Raw genomic sequence first — 21,618 nt, 5'->3', positions numbered from 1 at the left:
TACTGAAAGGTTTTAAGTCAAATATAAATTTTCTGAAACACCGCGAATAGTTTTGTTTTGGGAAGAAAAAATTTACAGAATTTCTTTTTTTGTTTGAGTTTGAGAACATTCTGGACTTCACACACACATTTCACAGTATCGCATCACTGAAACAAGTAATTGTATGAAACATAAAAATCCTCGTTGAATATATAATTGATTCCCAATACGTTTAGTTTTTCTTTAAGGTTAATTAGTTTATCAATTATCAATGATTGATTTTACTCAAAACTGAGAAGCTTCATACCACTAAAACCAGAGATTCTGATTCAAGACGCCAAGTTCTACTAAATAGTTTTTTTTAGCTAAGGACGCTGCGTTTTTCAGTTTGACTTTTATTGTTATAAGTTACAAAATAAAAAAATGCATATGCTTGATAATAATAATTTCGTTGTTCAGTGTACGGTGTTTTGTTTATAAAGTGCCGCGCATAATTGGTGAGTCTTGATAGTTTTCCGATTAAATTGTTTGTTAATTGATTGTGACCATCATCTATGTGGTATGTATGCACGTCTAACTTAGGTAATTTCCATAAAGCTTTAGCTATTGGAGTCTTCTAATTGCTATCGTGGTAGTTGCTTAATAGACGTTTACTCAACGTGTTATTATTGCCGGAGTGATAGTAAAGTAGTATAAAAGTATGCTCAGGGAGAACGATATGTTTTTTTTAAACCTTTTAGCGGGAAATAACGTTCTTCATTATTCAAATTTGATGAGTTTCTATAAATTAAATTTGTAGAGCATATTTTAAGCAAAAGCAAGAAAAACCGAGTTGAAAAAGAAAACCTAGAAACGGATTTATGAGTCGACATCTAGAATAAGAGTTCATCAGTATTTAAAGTAATTTTTTTAAATGCGATTTCATTTATTAATTAAACTATTCTATATCCGTGTACTGGAGTCATACAGTAATTTTATAAACGATGATCAATGTCGGAGCGGACATCTTCGCGCTTCGTAATCAAGTGATAATAATTTGTCGTGCCAATGATGCATTCCATTTTGGATGACTCTCCCTTCCCTACCACACTGGCTGAATACTTCGATTTGAGATGACGATGCAGGCCGTTTCTCTTATCTTAGTGCACATCTGAGATTGATATCGATTCCAGAACCTAAAGGCTTAATAGTTTTCTAGGGTGCTGGTTTGTATTTTGGCTTCAAATTTAACGACGCCAATTGAGTCATGAAAGGAGATTTCCTTATTCAATCAATATAAACCCTATAAGTAAAATTTGAAAACAGCAATAGAAGTAAGTATATTTATCGATCGGGTAATGGTACTTGTACCCTATGTTTCGGCCAGCGCTGATCGGAGCAGCAGTATTGACGAAATATTGAACACCATTCCATGATCGCAGTTTTGATGCTCTCTATGATAGTGTTCAGACAATTATACTCTATTCCCTCATCATAAAGCTGCTGGTTGTACCGTTGCGATATCGCATGACTTTATCCGAATGCAAATTTGAATGTTTGTATTTTTAATAAAATTTAAAAAAAAATTATATTCATTTTTTCATTCAAGAAACACAAGAAAACTTAGGAGTTTTAAATTTTAAAAAGTCATAGCAGCCCTAGATTCTATTCAAACAATATTCAAAAAATCATATTTTTTTTAAGTAATTATACTAGACTAGAGATATACAGAATATTCGGCCGGCCGAATACCCCCCAATAACTTTTAAGCCAAATTGCCGGCTCACCCAATAGTTCACGAATAGGCCTGATCTTCTGATATGTACGACGAATAATATGTCGAATAACGCCCAATTGGTGTAGTTTTCATCGCTTTATAAAGAAGTGAAATTTATGGATGGATATAACCTCCACTTTGGTAGATAAAAGCTGTTTTTGTAACATAATATGATCATTGTGTAACGTATATGAAACCTATATCAAATTACCATAGGAATATAGCAAAAATGTTAACTGGGATATGTATATGATATCAAAAAGAAGCATTCCTCTCTACACGTCTCGGAGATGCAGGCAAAATAGAGCATCATTGGCTCAATAAAATGGTCCATTTTGTCAGGAAAATTGAGAAGGAATTGATAAATGAAACAAAGAAAAAACTTTAAAAAAATGCCTTCACGCATGTTTTTTGTCTGCCACGGCATATCTTCAGATTAACTGAACATTTTAAAATTTTTGTTGCAAATATTGAAGATAAATTGATAACACGCATACACACGATGAAGTACACTTTCACTAAGGTGGTGCAGGAAAACGCACACTATTTCACGTTCTCTAGAATTAAGCAAAACACATATAAAGCCAAAGATTGCCATTAATAAAACTTCTCGTAAATGTTGTTTAGAATGAACGGACAAAGTTGATCAATATTCCATTACTTCAATTTTTGGATACATTTACTTTGTTTTAAATTGATGAGTAATAACTAAGCAATAATTTGCTTAATTGTTAACATCAGCCGTGAAATACAAAAAAAAAATCAACTGGCGCAAAAAAATTAATTCAAGTGATAACAATGCAGTTCTAAATTAAACAGCTTTACAAGACCTTTGCTCGATTGGAATGACACTGACAGAGAATCGAAAAATTCTAATTGTTACATTTCGCCTCTTTGTTTACTGTAATCTCTTTAATCCTAGGCAATATTTGTCACGAAAATTGTCTGAAATGAAGTCATTTTTGTAAATATGTTTCCGAATAAAAATACACGCACACCTCTGCAACAGTGAACATTACACTCCCCTCAAGGATTTTTAAAGTAAAGTGAAGTTTAATTTTACATGAATGCAAAGCTTTGCATCGATTGTTCCAGGAAAAATATCACTTTTATTCTTAGAAATCTTTGCTTTGCTATAGGACGGCTGCTAATTTTGACATTTTTCGTCGGGTCACTTTTTTTTTTTCACGAGAACTGAATGAGATTCGGATTCGTCTCACATGAATCAAAATAACACTGATTCACTCCAGATTATAATTATAATTTCTAGACTTAACGTATGTAGATGTCAAACAGATGCACTGCACATAATGCGCAACGGACTTGCAAAACAGAACTGACTGACCAACTTTAATAATCGCACACAATACGTGCTTCTAGTGGAAAAAGGATACAATATATTGCATGGTTTTATCCGCATTGCGCTCTCGTGTGGCGGCAATCCATACGGAATGCATCTAAATTGCACCATGCATTCTAACAGTGAGTGAACAGTCACCAAGATTTAAATAAGTAGGTAATTCATATATTTAAACTCGACGATGTGTTTTATTTGAAAATGGAGACCATGTTTCAACTTTGAAAAATAATTTTCATTTATTTTTTTCCAGCTACATTTGTTCCTTATACTAATTTTACTATATTTAAGTTCAGAGAGAATATACAGTTACGGTTAAAACTATCATGTAGAAAATAGTTGTGGCTTAATTCTTATTGGAATTCAAGCAACGTTGTGGATGCATGAACCGCTTCGGGAAGTGGCGATGCTTTTTCTTGAAATAAAAAAGTTTCTGTATCTTTGTTGCAAGAAGATTTAAGCCTCAAAACTCGTTTATTCTATTGTTACTCTGGTCGGTATTTTGGACCACCCTCAGTACCTATTTTGGACACTATTGTGCATATTAATAAAATTTTTAGAAACGTCGTAGGTGAAATGACAGCTGAATTCAGACTTCCGACAGTCCAGCACTTCATTTTCCACTGTCGGAAGTCGGAAGTCCGGACTTCCGAAGTAAAATTTAGTGCTGTCGTGAAAATAATTGATTTATCTTGACTTCCAAAACCAAAGTGGATTTGGTTTTTCTTTAGTGCTATAGCGTACCTACATATATTCAAGCAAATTAAATTTTTTTAACCCTCTAAAATCCAGAAATATACTTAAGGTTGAGGAAAATTAATACAGAAATTGTACAACTACAGGAGCAGAAGAACTAAATGTTTCCTACTATCTCGATTGTAGTTTTATAACATTTCAACAATGTTTCCTTAAAGTATTGAAAAATGTAAATATGGTCTCATAGTCATAATTTTAAATAATTTTTGGTAAAATAAGTGAAATATTACAAGTTTTTACAAAAATTACACTAGGTACATATTTGTCGATTTGTTGTCGTGTTTTTGTCAACCTCATCTTTAGACGGGTTTTATATTTCATCACTTCAACCTAACATAAGATCATATTTTACTCAAAAATCAAGCCGGAATGGTTATTACTCTTAGCCTTAATGTCATTAGTTTTTTTTATATGGCTACCAAAATAATAATTTTCTATAAATAGGTCCATTTTCAGATTTCTCATGTTTTTTAGCTGTAGCTTTTGTGAACTGCTTGTCAAACAGCTGCTTTAAGTATGGATTGTAAGATTTCAATGTTTTGACTCATTCTGCGCGTTTTGACTCATTCTGGATTCATGCCGATTATTGTAAACGCCGCCTTAAGGTAGGATTGGATTTAAGATAAGATTGCCAGAATTTTTTCAGCACGTGTCTGGGCCGGATAAATCCGGAATACTTTATCGAAAAACCAGGCAAAATCCGGGCATTTGATTTAATTTTTCTCTCAATCAAATCCATCAGAAGATTTTCAATCGTATTTTAGGCTTCCAAAAACCCTTTTATGATTATTTTTATAAAACTTGTTAAAAAAAATTCGTTTTGGGCGCATTAATAAATAAATTTTTTTTTTATTTGGTAAATAATTTAAAGAAATCAGGGCTTTTTTCAATGAATGAATGAACGGACTTTTCCCTATTTTTTTATTTAATATCCAGGCAATTTGGCGAGTTTAAGAGGGTTAATTAAATACAAAAATATCATAATTTCATATTTTCTTTTTCAAAAGGGATTGAAATAATATCGTCGTACCAGTTGTATATAAAAAAACATTGATTACGTTTGATACTTTGTATGGAAGAAATAAAGGTTATCTATGACAATTTCTGGAAAAATTTGAAAAAAAAATTTCATCGTTTTTTGTAAGAAATATATCTACATATATTATACTTGGTATTTCCCAAGGTGGTTATTGATAAGTTTTTCCCACTTTTACTTCGTCAAACCTGTATTTTGGGTGGCTGCATCCTCCTCCTTCAATTTCCGCTACTTTTGACCCAATACTTTTCTTTTGAAAGAAACTAAGGGTTATTTGGTGGATTCAGCTGTTTCGAAATTCACAAAACCTGATTATCTACTAACCTGCAACAAAAAAAACGTTTTTACTGCAATATCTGCTGGCAAAATCTGACAGCAACGAACAGAACCATCAAGAGATTGAACTTCAAGTATAATCGGTTAGTTAAGATCGTAGGTTGCTAAATATATATAGGTACAAAAGTACTTTTTAAGTAGTTCTTGCTCTGCAGAAAGTAATACATCGGCATTTACTAACATTAGCTTCCATCCCATAAGACTTGCACCAGTCAAAAAGTGTCGAGATGTTGGCTTGAAATGCTGCACGGTCCACTGGTGATTTGATGATCCGGTAAATCTTAAGATCATGTGCGTACATCAGTTTAAAGGATTGCAGTAAACAAGCAAGATCGTTAAGGATAAAGATTAGTGGTCCTATGTGGCTGCCCTGGGGAACACCGGAAGGGACGTCAAATGTCTGAGATCTGATTCCTCGTAGATTTACAAATGCAATTCTATATAAATGGCATCTACTTATTACTTCTTGCTGATAGCAACATGGAGTGTGGCAGAGTAGCTCATCAGACAAGAATCCGTTGATTTTTTTTCATGAAACCATGTTGGTGTTCGGTTTAGCAGCGTTGTAAAGACTCTCGTAGATTATTGACTCAAAAACCTTCGACAAGCCACATAGGATCGAGATAGGTCTAAGGTTAGAAGCTGCTGAGGAAGGTTGATGTCAAATGCAGGCAGTGTTTCGAAGTTTTCGTTGGTAGTAGGTGGCACTTGTGTTGAATAAACGCTATTGAAAAAATCTTCAAAGAGGTTTTGTAGACTCACATACAGTTCCAGAGAAGCGCCCGTCAAATGATACTCGCGATGGAAAGCTGCTGGTACGGCATCGAGACTTGATAAATTTCCAGAATTCAAAAGCAATGCTTTTTACTTTCCTCTCCATATCATTGATGTATCTCCTGAAAAGAGAGTTGCGAAACGCTGAGTAATTAGCTTCCGTTGATGCTAGTTCGTCTTTGTTTGCTGCTGTTTTATTCAAGCATTATCGTTTGCGTATCTTGCGTGGTCTGTTTCTTTAACGACGAAGATCAGCGATCCACCTAGGTTGCTTGTACGACTGATGTTGGTAAGGTCGTTTCTTTGGAGTGTGCAGCGCAACTATTCTTAGCAGCTGTTCGTAGAAAATTGAAAAAGCTTCATCGGGACAGAGGCTGCCTATAAGCTGAAACCAATCTATTGATGCTAGTGTTTCTATTACTTTTCTATCTTCTGAATTCGAGGTCGAGACGATATTCGTTTTCGATCACAGCATGTGGTTCAAAGCAATCGAGTAACACAACATGTGGTCGGTGATGGCGATCAGTTGCCAAGATAAAATTCGGAGGATGCACAATCTTGGCCAGGTCAGGTTGTAAAGATCAAGTCAAGAACTCTACCGTTTACGTTTTCTCGAGAGCACATCTGAGAGAGGCCAGCAGCTAGAATTCGTGCTTTAAAGGGTGATACGGTCAAAATTTGTTCAATATCAACTTGACGTATTTCTTTCAATTTTGCATTTAAAAAACCTGAACACCCCTCATTTTGAAGGTGTGTATGTGTAGAATGTTGCTCCTATTTTGATTTTGGAATTCACTCTTCAGTTGTCAAAATGCCGTCCAAGGAAGAAGAGCAGCGTATCAAAATTTTGCTTGCGCATCGCGAAAATCCGAGCTACTCGCACGCAAAGCTGACAAAATCGCTAAAAGTTGCCAAATCAACCGTTACAAATGTAATTTAAGTGTTTGAGAAACGTTTGTCGACAGCCAGGAAGTCTAGATCGGGAGGAAATCGAAAACTGGAAGCCGCTGAGACGACAAAGAGAGTTGCCGGTAGTTTCAAGCAAAACTCTAACCTTTTCTCCGAGAGGCCGCAAATAAGCTGGGTGTATCGTCTAAAACCGTGCATCGAGCCAAAAAACGAGCCGGACTATCGACTTACAAGAAGGTAGTGACTCCAAATCGCGATGATAAACAAAATACGACGGCCAAAGCGCGATCCCGGAGGCTGTACACGACGATACTGACGAAGTTTGACTGCGTGGTAATGGACGACGAAACCTACATCAAAGCCGACTACAAGCAGCTTTCGGAACAAGAGTTTTATACGGGAAAAGGAAGGGGAAAGGTAGCAGATGTTTTCAAGCATATGAAACTGTGAAAGTTAGTGAAGAAATATCTGGTTTGGCAAGCCATCTGTACCTGTGACTTGAAAAGCAGCGTTTTCATAGCTACCGGGATTGTCAACCAAGAAATTTACGTGAAAGAGTGTTTGAATAAACGTCTGCTGCCTTTCCTGAAGAAACGCGGTTGTTCCGTACTGTTTTGGCCGGATTTTTCATCTTGCTGTTATATCCAAGACAAGCTAATTTTATTTGAGCGTGTCAGCTTGTGCTAACGCTCAGCCGAACCAAACAAACAACCGAAAGAAAACAATAGCTCTGGAAAAGTATAAATAAACTAGCAACTGGAAGAGCTGGTCTCTTTTAGTTCTGGCTTCAAACTAAGTTATACGCGTTTTTTAATTATATCCGAAATCTAGTGTTAAGACATAAAAGTGGCGACGATGATGAAAGTGTTGTGTAAATTCGCGATAAGTTTAGTGGCCAAGTGTTTGAAAGAAGGAAAAAAAGTTTACCAGGTGAATAATTTCGCCGGTATTTGCCACCTATCCGATTGGTGAATGGTTCGCCCCAGGCCACCGGAAAAGTTCGGTGTTGAAGACAAATGAAGGGTACGGAAAAGTTCGTCCCAATAGTTTCGGTGATTTCCGTCATCGTTATCGTCAGTTGACGAGGACAAATGTCCGCGCATAACCATTTTGTGCGTTGGTTAAAGCCATTTTGTAAAGGCAAGAAATGTTGTTTGGTGTTCGCTTTTCTAAAGCGTTTTGTGTTGGATTCAATTATTAGAGTGATTCAAAAAGAAAGAAAAAACTTTTTTTTAAATTATGATAAAGTGATATAAATTTATTGCGATGATTGTCGTTGTTTTTTAAATTTTGTGTACACACAAAAAAAAAACGGGAATATTTGAAAGATACTTAGAAAAAAAGTGATCAGTGTCATTTTCATTTTTTGAACAGACCTTGGCAAATTCCAAGTGATTTACAAGCCCGCAAGTCGTTTGAGGTCTTCGGTGAGTTACCGGAGTTTCCATTTTGGTAAGTGTATCTTAATGTTTTTTTTGTTGTTTTTTCTACATTTTTGTTTAGAAACAAAAAAAAATGGTGGCTAATGTTGCATTTCATAATGGGTTTTACCAGTATAGCTTCGGCAAATGCCTTGATTGGCGAAGATGAAATGAAAGAAATTCCTTTTGATTATTGTATTGGAATTTTAATTTTACATGGATCTAAAGATTATTTTATGTAATCAAAATGGTTGTAAAAATTTGCAACTTTGACATGAGAGGAAAATTTTTCAGAATTTTACTGATTTCGCTTTTTGTTTCAGATTGCCTGGTTTTTGGTAAAAAAATAAAAAATATTTTTTAACATGTTTTTCTAGATTCAGGTGTGAAACTTATCGTAATAGACTATTGTTTAATGAAAGTTATTTAATCAAAGCATTTCGGAAAATTTATATTTTTTTTGCAAAATTGCATTGCTCATAAAATTAACTTAAAAGCAAGTTAAAAAAAAAAGTTAGGCAGAAGCTTGCTTAGGGTTAGAAGGATTAATATTTCCGAATATGTAAGAAGTAGACCTGTATGGTTCATGTTTTTCTCACAAATTGAAGAATAAACAAAATGATATTTTATTAGTAAACTTCAGAAACGTTTAAAAAATTTAATATTTAAATTTTTTTTGTGGATTTGTATTTCTCTATTAACAAATATCTTTTTAATTACACATTTTATGTTTGGCATAGATTTTTGAATAACTTAAGTTAATTTTATTTCTCTTTCAAAACTTTTCATTCAATTTTCAATTGAGACTTATTTTTCAGATTTTTTTTAATTTTTTTGATTCAACAGCAAAAGATTTGGGTGAAGTAGATGACAAAACAATTATCATTTCCAATCTAATATGTGTTGTGAGCCTACTTGGTTGATTTGATTATTTTATTATAAACTGAAATTATGGTAGTCTTACATTTAAAAGTGTTAGAAGTTCAACAAAAAAATCAGCAAATGTTTGAAAACATGGCTTACATATTCAATTGTGTTATATAATACTGCTCAATTTACTGATTCGTAAATATATTATCAATTATTGCAATTGCCTGATATTGAAAAGTTAGTTTTAAATTAAGATACCACTGTTGTAATTTAAACTGATGATTTTCATGGAAGTAGTTTTTTTTAGAAAAATCTTACGTGAGGAAAATTCCTTGAAATCTTCATGTGCACATATCTAATGTCGATACGTTTTTGTTCGAAGTTTTATATAAGATGAGAAAAGTTCATCAAATTTGACTAGATAGCAAAGGCTAATTTAAGTTTTATTATTTGTCAACTTTGAAATACAACATCGACCTTCAACTAAAATGGTTGACATTGATTTAAAAATCATTTGTTGTGATTATTGACAATAGAATGAAACTGTTTTTTTTTTTTTTTGAATGAAAATGTAAACAAAGATGAATACTATTTATTTATAACCTTTTTAATTCTAAAAATAATCGATTGCACAGAAAAAACATGTTTAGCTAATGTTAATATTTTTATCCAGTGCGCACTATAAAATTGTAGATAATTGTCTGCATTACCAGGATAAACTAATTTTGTAACAGCAAATGGGAAAACATTTGTTAAAATTTTACACTTTTTTTACATTTTTTTCACTTATTTATTTTTACACATTTATAATTTAATTTTAAAGGATCATTATGGAGAAAGTTGTGCATGGGATTAAGGCAATATAAGGTTATTAAAATTAATAAAACTTTCGGCAAGAAAAGTTGAAAAGTCAACATATTTTTTGCGAAGGAATTACATAGTATGTATTTATAGGATATTTTGACTAGTGATGGTCATTTCCATCATGTTTTTTAAATTATATTAAAATTTACTTGACCTTTTCAAGCATAGAAACAAAAAAAAATAATATAAAAAAAATTATTTAAAAATTGTCCCATGGAGAAACTAACAGAAGGGGGATGAAGAGTGGTAAGCCGATAATAATCATCTCATCAGTAAAATAAATAAAAAAAGCACATCTCGTATTCTAGGATTGATTTTAAAATTGCTAATTATTGTTCGCCGTTTCACTCACCCCATCGAGGACAATTTGTCCTGGACAATATGGTTTGTCCAAAAATTATCATAACACAAGGCTGCAGAATGTCGGTATTGAACGAGAAAGATGTCGGCGATTTCCGGACTTTTCCTGATAAGTGTCAGGAGGACGATGGTCCAAATTCCGTTGGGTGAAAAGAAAACGCTCACGCAACTCGATTGCTGTTAACGCTGAATTACCGGAAATCCATTGGTCGAAACTGAAGCGCAAAAAGCAGTGTCCGAATATTATGGGATAGTGGGTAAAGAAATTTTGTGAAATCTTTTCCCTTTCGTTTTATATCACATTTTACATTAAAAAAATAATAATTTAGGCTACTGTTAATAAGTTAATTAAAGGGGGAAGAAGCTGTTATATCCAAGACAAGCTAATTTTATTTGAGCGTGTCAGCTTGTGCTAACGCTCAGCCGAACCAAACAAACAACCGAAAGAAAACAATAGCTCTGGAAAAGTATAAATAAACTAGCAACTGGAAGAGCTGGTCTCTTTTAGTTCTGGCTTCAAACTAAGTTATACGCGTTTTTTAATTATATCCGAAATCTAGTGTTAAGACATAAAACTTGCCATTACGGTAAAAAGGCCATGGAGTGGTACGCCGCCAACAACGTGCAGGTGGTTCCCAAGGACAAGAACCCTCCCAACACGTCAGAGCTCCGCCCAATTGAGAAATACTGGGCTATTGTCAAGCGGAACCTAAAGAAGACCAAAAAAACTGCTAAGGACGAGCAGCAGTTCAAGGCAAACTGGCTTTCTGCGGCGAAGATGGTGGAAAAGGTGGCTGAACAAAATCTGATGGCAGGTGTTAAGCGTAAGGCCCGGCAATTCGGATTTGGAAAAGCGGAAGCATAACTGAATATTTTTCCTGATTTTTATACTAATTAAACTTGAAAAAAAAATTTAATTCGATTTTTAAATAAATGATTTCACCGATTTACACGCGTTTTCCCTTGACCAAATTTTGAACGTATCACCCTTTAGGACCTGAGGACCTTTAGTACCTGAGGACCTTTAGTACCTGAGGTTGCATCCTAGAAAATAATTTTGTACAGGAGAGTGAATAAAAGAATGAGGTTGAGAGCAGAGCTGTTAATGGTGATAGTTAACGACTGACATCTAACGAAAATGCCAGCTAGATCGATATCAGCGTCATTTCTTGAACCAAAAGCATGCTATCATAACATGTAGTTATCAGTTTAGAGCGTTTTCGTGTGTACCTATCTAAAAAGACTACATAAACAAAGAGGTGCCATATTTCGATTGGAGTTTCGGAGTAACTGTCAGTGTCATTCCAATCGAGCAAAAACCAAGAAGTCTTAAAGGCAGCCCTACAGCAGAGTCAGACGGCGCCTCTTTGTATGTAGTCGCTTTAACCCAATCACTTTTTCAACTATCATTGAGACATCAGCCTGCTGATGATCCCTGACTGTGGCTCGGTGCATATTTAATTGGAGTTTGGGTAGCTCCTCTTGCTTGGACGCCATTTTAAAAACTAAAGACCTAATGTCAACAGCCAAAAAGGAACATCATTCTACACATACACACACCTTTAAAATGAGGGGTGTTCAGGTTTTTTTTTATATGAATGAATAAAAAAAATACGGCGAATTTAAGTTGACCACTTTTTGATCCGAACACCCTTTAATGTTAAAAAACTTAGCCCCTTCATTGTCCATCTATCGATTTTAATTGTTGATTACACGCAAAATAATTTTCACTTAAAAAGTAAGTGACATCTGTAGTAAATTCTTGCCATACGTAATTTCATTTGAATTTTAAGTGATGGGTCAAGTGAATTCACTAAAGTGACTGGTGAAGTGAATGACACTATGACGTTCGAGTGAAATTTATCTGAATTTCTAAGTAAGTTTCAAGTTTTGACGTAGAATTACGTCTTACGGCAACACTATAGGGGGTAAATTGAAATCCGCGAACGGATCTCGCGTCACGAAAAACGCCTCTTTCAGAGACATCTTTCTTAAAAGACATACCAAGCCTGCTTAACGTTTATTGGCTATTCGAAAATGAAAAAAAATTTAGACGCCCCGCCCCTCGATGATTTTTGTTTTTTCCAGCCAACGAAAGTTATAAAAGAAGGAGTCGACTGACGGTTTGTTTCATTCGTTAAGAGAAACTCAAACTTGACACAAGTGCAGCAGCAGAGATGGTCAACAGCGCGCCGGAAAAAATTGTGACAGCTGAGATGATATCACACACACACACACACACACACACACACACACACACACACACACACACACACACACACACACACACACACACACACACACACACACACACACACACACACACACACACACACACACACACACACACACACACACACACACACACTACACACTACACACGCGCACACGCGCACACGCGCACACCTCCCATCCCCATCACAAAAAAAAACCTCCCATGGAACATCACCCACCAGCCGCCGCCCTCTTCCCACATCACCCATCATACTTCCCATCCCCATCCTTCGCTCACGATCCACCCATCGCACACCACCTTCCCATCGCACACCACCCTCCCATCGCAAGTCATCAACCCATCGCACACTACCACCCACCCAACCTCATCACCCATCGCACACTACCGCCCACCCAATCTCACCACCCATCGCACACCACCACCCACCCAACCTTACCACCCATCGCACACCTCCTTACACTCATCTCACCCCACCCAGCCGTCACATGCCACCCACCCATCGCACACCACCCCACACCCATCCATACCGCCCACTCAACGCACACGACTACCAAAAATTCAAAAAGATCAAGAACAACTCTTTGAAAATTTATGGCCCTGAAAAGGGCCGTTTATAATTCTTTGATGGAATGAAATCATGATTAATCTAACGCTTTCTCCGGAACCCTAGGTAAAATCAACATTTTAAGTTAGTGATTGCAATGTGATCTGAAGGGAAATGAAAACATAATAGAGCATTTCCTGAGACAGATGGTGGTAGGGTAGCTTTTTGTTTTTGTTTTGAAAAAGGTAAACACCTACTGATCGCCATTTTGAACTTGGGAGATTAGCACTGTTCAATTATTTCTTCAAAAGAAATTATTTTTTCAAATTAACATTACATAACATCAACATTACCTTCAAAGTATTTCATGTCTACAATTAGTTAGTTTAAGGTAGTTTAAAAAATTCAAATTTTGCATAACCATTACTTTTGCATCGCCAATTTGGTTTCGTTACAATCCGACCATTGAACATGCGTAGTGTTGTTGTTATTTTTACCCTACCACCAGCTGCCGAAAATTGTAAACATGAGAAATCAGCTGTTCTGTTGACAAGTCGGGAAATACCTTATACTGATTCCAACGAGATGCATGAGGCTAAACAGTTCGAGAGCTTTTGCACTGAGTCAAGCGTTTAGATCAAAGCAGTCATTGAAAGCTATTCTCGCAAGCGTTTGATACAAAGCTCGTGTGTTGATAACATTATTTGCATAACTGCCGGGCGCAATCATTTCGACGACATCGGCTTTGTTTCTGCTTATACTTATATTTAATTCGCCTTTTGTTATGCAGTTGAACAAGCTGCATACTATCTATATGGGTCGTTTTAGATCATTAATAGGTATTAAAACGGCAATTTAGGGAAGACTGACTTTTCTTGAAGATTATTTCCTTTAAAAAATTAGACATACTTTATTTTAGAATGCTAATTTAAGACGAAAAACACATTGACACAAGACAGGCTGTCGTAATTCTACGTGGACTTATCGGTTTCTTATATACAACCTCTGTAACTTTTTTAAATAAAAGAACATTTATAGAACACCACTTCGATTTCAAATACATTACGCTTTCGCCATAAATTTATTGATTGGAAAATTCCATCGTAATCCCAAGGCAGATCGGTTACTGCGGATATTGCGACTTCTAAATCTTCCCTGTTGGAAACCAGAAAATATGTCCAGTTCAACCCACCAGCTGAAACATGATAACACCTTTAAATAACTTTTTCTTACATCACGTTTAACACAAACTTCCGTCAAAATCGCCTAGTAAAGAATTGGGAAAATCCAAATCCAGCATAAGCTTTAAACGCTGCTCTTTAGAATTTGCCATTTTGAACTCTGAAAATAAACACAATTACAACCCGACATTCACTTGAAATTCAAGTGATGGGGAAGTGAATATTTTTTCTCACTTCATATTCAAGTGACGACTGAAGTGAATGTGAATGATTTCATTTGAAATTTAAGTGACTGCCAAGTGAAATATATATGTCGCACTTGAATGGAAGAAAATCACTGGATCCTTGTTTTAAAGTGAAAAATCATGTGTATTTTAAGAGTGAATTTGGGTTCAGTGTATAATTATAATGGCATTTTCGGCGGAATGAAAAACTAGAGAGAATTTTATCATTTATAGAAATTTTAAAGAAAGGTGGATAGACAGGTATTAGTGCGCCAATAGGAGAAAGCTTGATAGGTGTTGAAATTTTAGGCTAGAGGGCATGTTGATGAAAAGCTCCCATGAATTGTCCCGCCTTTGCTCTACACTAGCTAACTATACATGAGAAACTGAGAAAGAGAATTCCCATGTATAGCGAGCCCAGTGTTTTGAAAGCGTGGTTTTACACACACTTAAAACGGCGACTAAAATCATATAACAAACGATTTTAATTGTTGTGCCTTAACACATTAAGGACCACGATGTTGTTTTTTTGGATCACGAAGAAATCCAAACCAAGAAATACCGAAATTCAGCATTCTATATCTCAGAATTTACTGGATCTAAAGTTACAAATTTAGTATCTTTGAGCCACCGAAAGTGCTGTGATCAATTTTGTAGAGTTTCATGATTAATTTTATATCATTTGAGTTTATTCCGAACTGACTTAGCAAATGATAAACTAGCAATTGTATTTTTTTTTGTTTCGATTATAGTCGTTTTAACATCTTTATGTCATTCACGACTTATATCAACGATGCAGTGTCCGCCAAGTCATTGAAAAACTTATCCGGTACACTTACACGGATACAAGTTACTCACTTCCTTCCCAATTAATCCTGCCCAATTCCTTGATTCCGTCCGCTCCTGAAAGTCTTACAAAACAACAACAACAAAAAAACCTATCCTTGTTAACTCATTTTTCCTTCCAAGATAATCCTTTGAATCCGATCCCTATGTTATCCCGTGAATCCTTCCTTCCTGAAAGTCTTGCTGGTGAAATGCTGGTGCGGTGCTGCTGTATCGATGATGAAGGTGTGATGTGCTGATGGTGCGGTGCTGATGGCGCAATGCTGATGGTTCGTTATTACTGGTGCGACTTTGCTGGTGGGTTCCACTGTCCCTTACGGTGGATGGTAACCACGCTTATCTGGTGCTGGCGATGCTGCTTTTCCGATGGTAATGGTATCAATATATTGCTGCTTATGGTGGAGCTGACAGACTTGACACTGATGATGCTACTAGTCTACAGAGAATCATGGTAGATATGCGGATTTTTTTTTTCTTTTTTGCTCAATTTGGATTATGAATTGCTGAATAGTGAAATTGTTAATTTTTTTTTTTTTTTTGTATAGTTTGCTTTATGAGATTGTAGATTTGAAATTATTCCCATTTAATATTATGGTCATTTCTAATTTGTTTGAAAGTCGATTTTGTTACGGTTAAACGAGAAAACTTTAATTGTATTTGTTATAATCTTAACTTTTAAAATGCCGTTCATATCCTTAAGTTTTGCTACAATTCTCTCTCTTGTTTCCCTTTTATTTATTAGTTTAAATGGTTTTGGGTAGTCTTCCTGTAAACGGTATCTCCACAGTAATACCTCAGGCCATTCTCAACGCCGCTATGAGTAATGATTTGCTAAACGTATGCCATATTAATGTCCAAAGCATATGTGCTCGCCAGATGACTAAATTTGAAGAATTGAAACAAATGTTTACCCAAAGTAAAACTGATATCGTTTGCATGACCGAATCTTGGTTAGATGACACGGTTAGCAACTCTCTTATAGCTTTTGAAGGGTTTCACATTATTCGCAATGATAGGAACAGACATGGAGGAGGAATATGCGTTTATATAAAGAAAAGTTTAAAGTTTAAAATTCTTAGTAAATCTGTTAATATACACGATTCGGGAAGTTTTGGTACAGAATTCATAATTTTTGAGGTTTTAATTGGTGCTGATAAAATCATGTTCGGTGTATACTATAACCCTCCTAGAACTGATTGTTCGGAATTAATCATCGATCATTATGAAACATTTGCTCTCAATTATAATGATTCTTTTTTTATTGGAGATTTCAACGCAGATTTATTAAAAAGTACTCCAACCGTTCAACGGTTTCGTGATTGTTTACAATTATTATCGCTCGAATGTGTAGGATCTGAACCCACGTTTTTTCATACTAGTGGTTGTTCACTGCTGGATTTGTTGTTGACTAACTCTGCGGAATCGGTACATAAATTCAACCAGATATCAGTCCCCGGAATATCTCGTCACGATATGATATTCTTCACTCTTAAGTATTTGCTACAAAGTAGGAACTCAGGATATTGGTATCGTGATTACCAAAATTATAACAATAACAGCCTTAATGTTGCAATGCAAAACATGAACTTTGATAGATTGTTAAGCATAAATGATTCTGATATGATTTTAAACATTTTAAATAGTAACCTCAACGACATACATGAGACCTTTTTTCCTCTAAAATTTAGGAAATTCAACAGAAAAACATGGTTTAATAATGATATTAAAATTGCCATGGTGAATCGAGACATTTCATACCGCGCATGGAAAAGAGATAAAACAGAAGTCAATCATTCGACATTCAAGATTTTGAGGAATAGAGTAAATACACTTATCCGTTCTGCTAAAACTCAGTATGATAAACAACGAATCGATTTTAATCTTCCACAAAAAGCTCTTTGGAAAAATATCAAAACTCTAGGTTTATCTCAAAAATCGAATGATAACCATCATAGTTTTTCTCCGGATGAAATCAATAAATATTTTTCATCAAATTTTACAAATTGTACCACGGAGTTTTCATCTTCATCTTTAAGTTCGAATAGATTTGTATTTGAGCCTGTTTCAGAATTTGAGGTTATTAACTCTGTTTTTTCAATAAAATCCAACGCCATAGGTCTCGACAATATTCCTATAAAGCTTATTAAAATTGTTCTTCCCCAAATTTTACCAATATTAACACATCTATTCAATACTATTATTTCTTCTTCCAAATTTCCTGCTGATTGGAAAATATCGAAAATCGTTCCTTTACCCAAAAAAGCAAACTCAAACGCAATCTCCAATTTACGACCTGTTAGTATTTTGTGTTCCCTTTCGAAAGTTTTCGAGAAATTAATAAAAGAACAAATATCAAATTACATTAACAGTAATAATTTATTGCACAAATTTCAATCTGGTTTTCGTAAAAACCACAGTACAGAAACGGCTCTGATTAAAGTACACGACGACATAGCTAAATGTATTGATAGAAAGGGAGTTGCAGTTTTACTATTAATTGATTTTGCTAAAGCTTTCGACCGAGTGTCGCATGCAAAGTTGTTTAACAAACTTATAAGTGATTTTTCGTTCGGCACATCAGCTGCTAATTTAATTAAATCATATCTCATTCTTAGGAAGCAGGTGGTATTTGTAGATGGTTCTTTATCGGGCTTTGAGAACATCAAGTCAGGCGTTCCACAGGGCTCCGTTTTAGGGCCTATTTTATTTTCTTTATTTATCAACAATTTACCAAATGTTTTGAAATATTGTACCCCTCATCTTTTCGCTGACGATGTTCAATTATATTTTTGCAGCTACGGCAACTATGACTCTATCGAAGTTGCAAGTAGAATAAACAATGATTTATTCGAAATTCATCGCTGGTCGAATACTAATAGTTTACCAATAAATACTTCTAAAACTCAAGCTCTATTTATTTCTCGTCTCAAATATGCTCTTACACCTCCCCAATTATTCTTAAATAATGAAAAACTAGAATTTGTAGATAAAATCAATAGCTTGGGTGTAATTTTTGATAATAACCTCAATTGGGGCATGCACATCAGATATCAGTGTTCAAAAATATATGCATCCTTAAAACTTCTAAATATCAACACGCGACACTTAGATATTTCAACCAAGATAAAGCTGTTTAAAACTTTCATTCTCCCTCATTTTATGTACGGTGGATTTATTGCTTCCAATATTCAAATATTATTTCTCGACCGACTTAAAGTTGCATTGAACGCCTGTGTTCGGTACGTTTTCAGACTGTCACGATATTCTAGGGTAACGCATCTTCAGAAATTTCTTCTTGGTTGTGAATTTAAAAATTTTTTCGTCTATCGATCGTGCATGGTAATGCACAATATTATTAACTGTAAAAAACCGTCTTATTTATACTCAATGCTCGTTCCGCTTCGAAGTTTACGTACTAACAGTTACATTGTCCCATACCATAGCTCATCTTACTATAGTAACTCGTTTGTTGTGAGAGGTATCGTTTACTGGAACCAATTACCCTTTGAAATTAAAAATCTTAAGCATAAAAAGGGATTCAGAGAGAGTTTGTTGGCAAAACTGAACAGTTCAAGAGATTAAGAGAAAAATAGATATGTATTTATATATTTAAAAACGGCACACTTTTAGAAACGTTGTTAGTAGTTTATACAAGTGAATTTACCATATTGTAACGCATTAAAAGATCTGAGATCTTATGTTACATGAATAAAGATCAATAAATAAATAAATAAATAAATAAATAAATGTGATCGATATTTACTCTTGGGCTCGAAATTTTTATTATTATGAAGGTATTTTGTATCCTCTATGATCAAGAAAACTCATTAAAACTGTCAAAATAGAGACTGATCGATGTTACCCCACAACATCAAATTCTAAACAAAGAAGAAATCGATTTTTAAATCAAATTTAAAGTAGTCAACATGCCGAAACTTCAAAACATTCGATGTTTTAGACCAATTTCTATCATTTTCCAACTGGTTCTGTTCAAATTTTTCATGATTAACTTGATTTAAGAGTAAAATATTGGAAAATAGATGCAAGGTGGCAAAAAATATGCACTCGGTCCAAAACAAATCCGTTACCCTATCTAAAAGAAATGTTCAGTTTTCCGAAGTTCTGATTGTTATACAAAACGATTTTTTTCCAAAAATTGTGAGGAATTGTTGACCACCAAATGAAAATTAGCCTGATTTTTGTAATTATGTTTTTCCATCTAAGTTTTCAAAACACTAACCAACTTACAACCAATCACAATACTACCCACAGCAATTAATCCATCAAACTCACTGGGTGATCTAGCTTGTTGAGTTTCGGTTGCTGCTGCTACTGCGCTTCTACTCATATAGTGGTGCTGTGCAGCTATGAGCTGCAACGATATACCTATTTAAAAAAATCATTTTCCACATTTATTATGGTACAACACTTTGGCAGCCTGTTTCAGTCTTCCGACGGCCGTTGATCGTACGCGAGGTTCGAAATTCAGTTAGGAACAGCACGTGTGTTCGCTGCTACGAACGGCTAGCGGCTAGCTATTGTTTTAGGCAAACAAATTTTAAATACCTGCTCCTCATAAGCGCACGGTCAGCAGTAACTGGAATGTTTTAAGAAATAATTTCTAGAACGGGGGAATCACTTTATCAACTATTTAAATTGTACAGTCATGATTCTCTTTTAAAAGGTAATTTCCGTTGGAGAATGCTGTCTGTTTGCTTATCGAAATCAATCGTTTGAACACTTCAGCGAGGAGGAAGATCGCTCTGATATAACATCGCTTATTATCAAGTTCAATCAATTTCGATGCTTGGCGAAAAAAGTGTTTATCAAATTTTGATGCTTTCCCCCGCCAAAAGAAATGGAGCAAGTGCACGTTGAAAAAAGTAGATAGATACATTTAAACGCACAATCGGCGGTGTTATTTATTATCTGGTATTGTTACATGTGCTCTCGATTGTGTATTGGTTCGTTGGTGAGATCGAATTGTGCTTCCAAAAAAAATAACGATTTCGGTTGTGATCTTCATCGAGTGTGTACAATTACATCAGACAACAACTGATTGGATAGAGTTTACGAAAGATAACTTTTCAATATATCTTAAATTTTTGCTTGTGTATGAGTAAAAAGATTAAAAAATCCCTTGAATAAAGGACTAACAAAACAGATATAACTCCGAGTGAATTTTGACGCGTTCCGATCATATTTTAATGTCTTCTTTTGAAAAGTTAATCCACATCTCTACAGCTGCTCCACGTTGTGTCTAATTTTTACAGAAAAAAAAACGTCTCCATCAGTACATCATAAGTGCTCTTTATCGATCAGATGAATAATGTATACGATCGGGCAATAAAATTCAGCTCCTGATCAGTGTCGTGATATGTGAACCTTTTGACTGAAATTGTTATCATTCAACATTGTAAATCGATCGGAGGATCGGCGCTCCTATACAAGGCAGAAGAAGGTGGCAAAGCACAAACCCAACACTGGAAAAGTCTACACCAAAAGAAAAAAAAATAGCTGAGGGCAGACAGACTGGCGATAAGGCAAAATGGTTTCAACACGATTTGAAGTATCTAGCTCGCCGGTAATTATCTAGTTTGTAATTAGTGTTTTCTTTTGTCGATACTAGCCGCGTTGTGATTTCCAATGCGTACCTACTAAACGATTGTAGACAGTTTTATGTGCAGTTAATTACATTAGCCTTTATTTATGTGCAAATCCAACGCAGCTTTATGTTTAATATGTAAATTTCACTGTAAATCAGAAGTCTGATATGAAAATCTATTATTTAGCTATACATAATAGGTACAATCATGTTATACGTTTTGCATCGAATTGCTCGAAATGAATCAAGAATGCATCTCAATAGTCGCGTTTTACTCAGGATGAGTATTTAAATTTTTTTTGGAAAGCAGGTGCTTATTTATTGTTTATCTCAACAAATTAAAATTTAAAAAAAATCTGATTATGATGCAGAATCCTAATCTGGTTGAAATATTCCAATTTCAAAATTAAATTTTCAAATTCAGAACTTACATTTGAATTCAGAATACCGATGCTAATTCTGATCAAGAATTCTGACTACTGAATTCAGATTCAAGACTCAAGCAATAGACTGAGTCGATTTGTGGTCATTTTGCAATTCCTCAAACCCTGGGGTCTAAAAAGC

The 21,618-nt window shown here is 34.9% G+C and overlaps 1 protein-coding gene across 4 annotated transcripts in view; it reads left to right on the top strand.

The window, feature by feature from the left end:
• Nucleotides 1–19,910: 19,910 nt before the first annotated feature.
• Nucleotides 19,911–21,618, top strand: part of LOC129748112 (peptide transporter family 1-like) — a 36,536-nt gene continuing 34,828 nt past the window's right edge. The window contains exons 1-2 of one of the 4 annotated variants that reach the window (XM_055742603.1): nucleotides 19,911–20,133; nucleotides 20,723–21,033. In XM_055742603.1, the coding sequence (XP_055598578.1) occupies nucleotides 20,998–21,033 (36 nt within the window). In that variant the 5' untranslated portion in view covers nucleotides 19,911–20,133; nucleotides 20,723–20,997. Of the gene's footprint in view, nucleotides 20,134–20,452; nucleotides 21,034–21,618 lie in introns of those variants that run through there. The other 3 variants (XM_055742602.1, XM_055742605.1, XM_055742604.1) reach the window with 3 other exon arrangements.

Source organism: Uranotaenia lowii, chromosome 2 (genome assembly GCF_029784155.1).
Source record: "Uranotaenia lowii strain MFRU-FL chromosome 2, ASM2978415v1, whole genome shotgun sequence".
NCBI lineage: Eukaryota > Metazoa > Arthropoda > Insecta > Diptera > Culicidae > Uranotaenia > Uranotaenia lowii.
The sequence above is the reverse complement of the archived record's forward strand: the minus strand, read 5'-3'. Positions and strand labels throughout refer to the sequence as shown.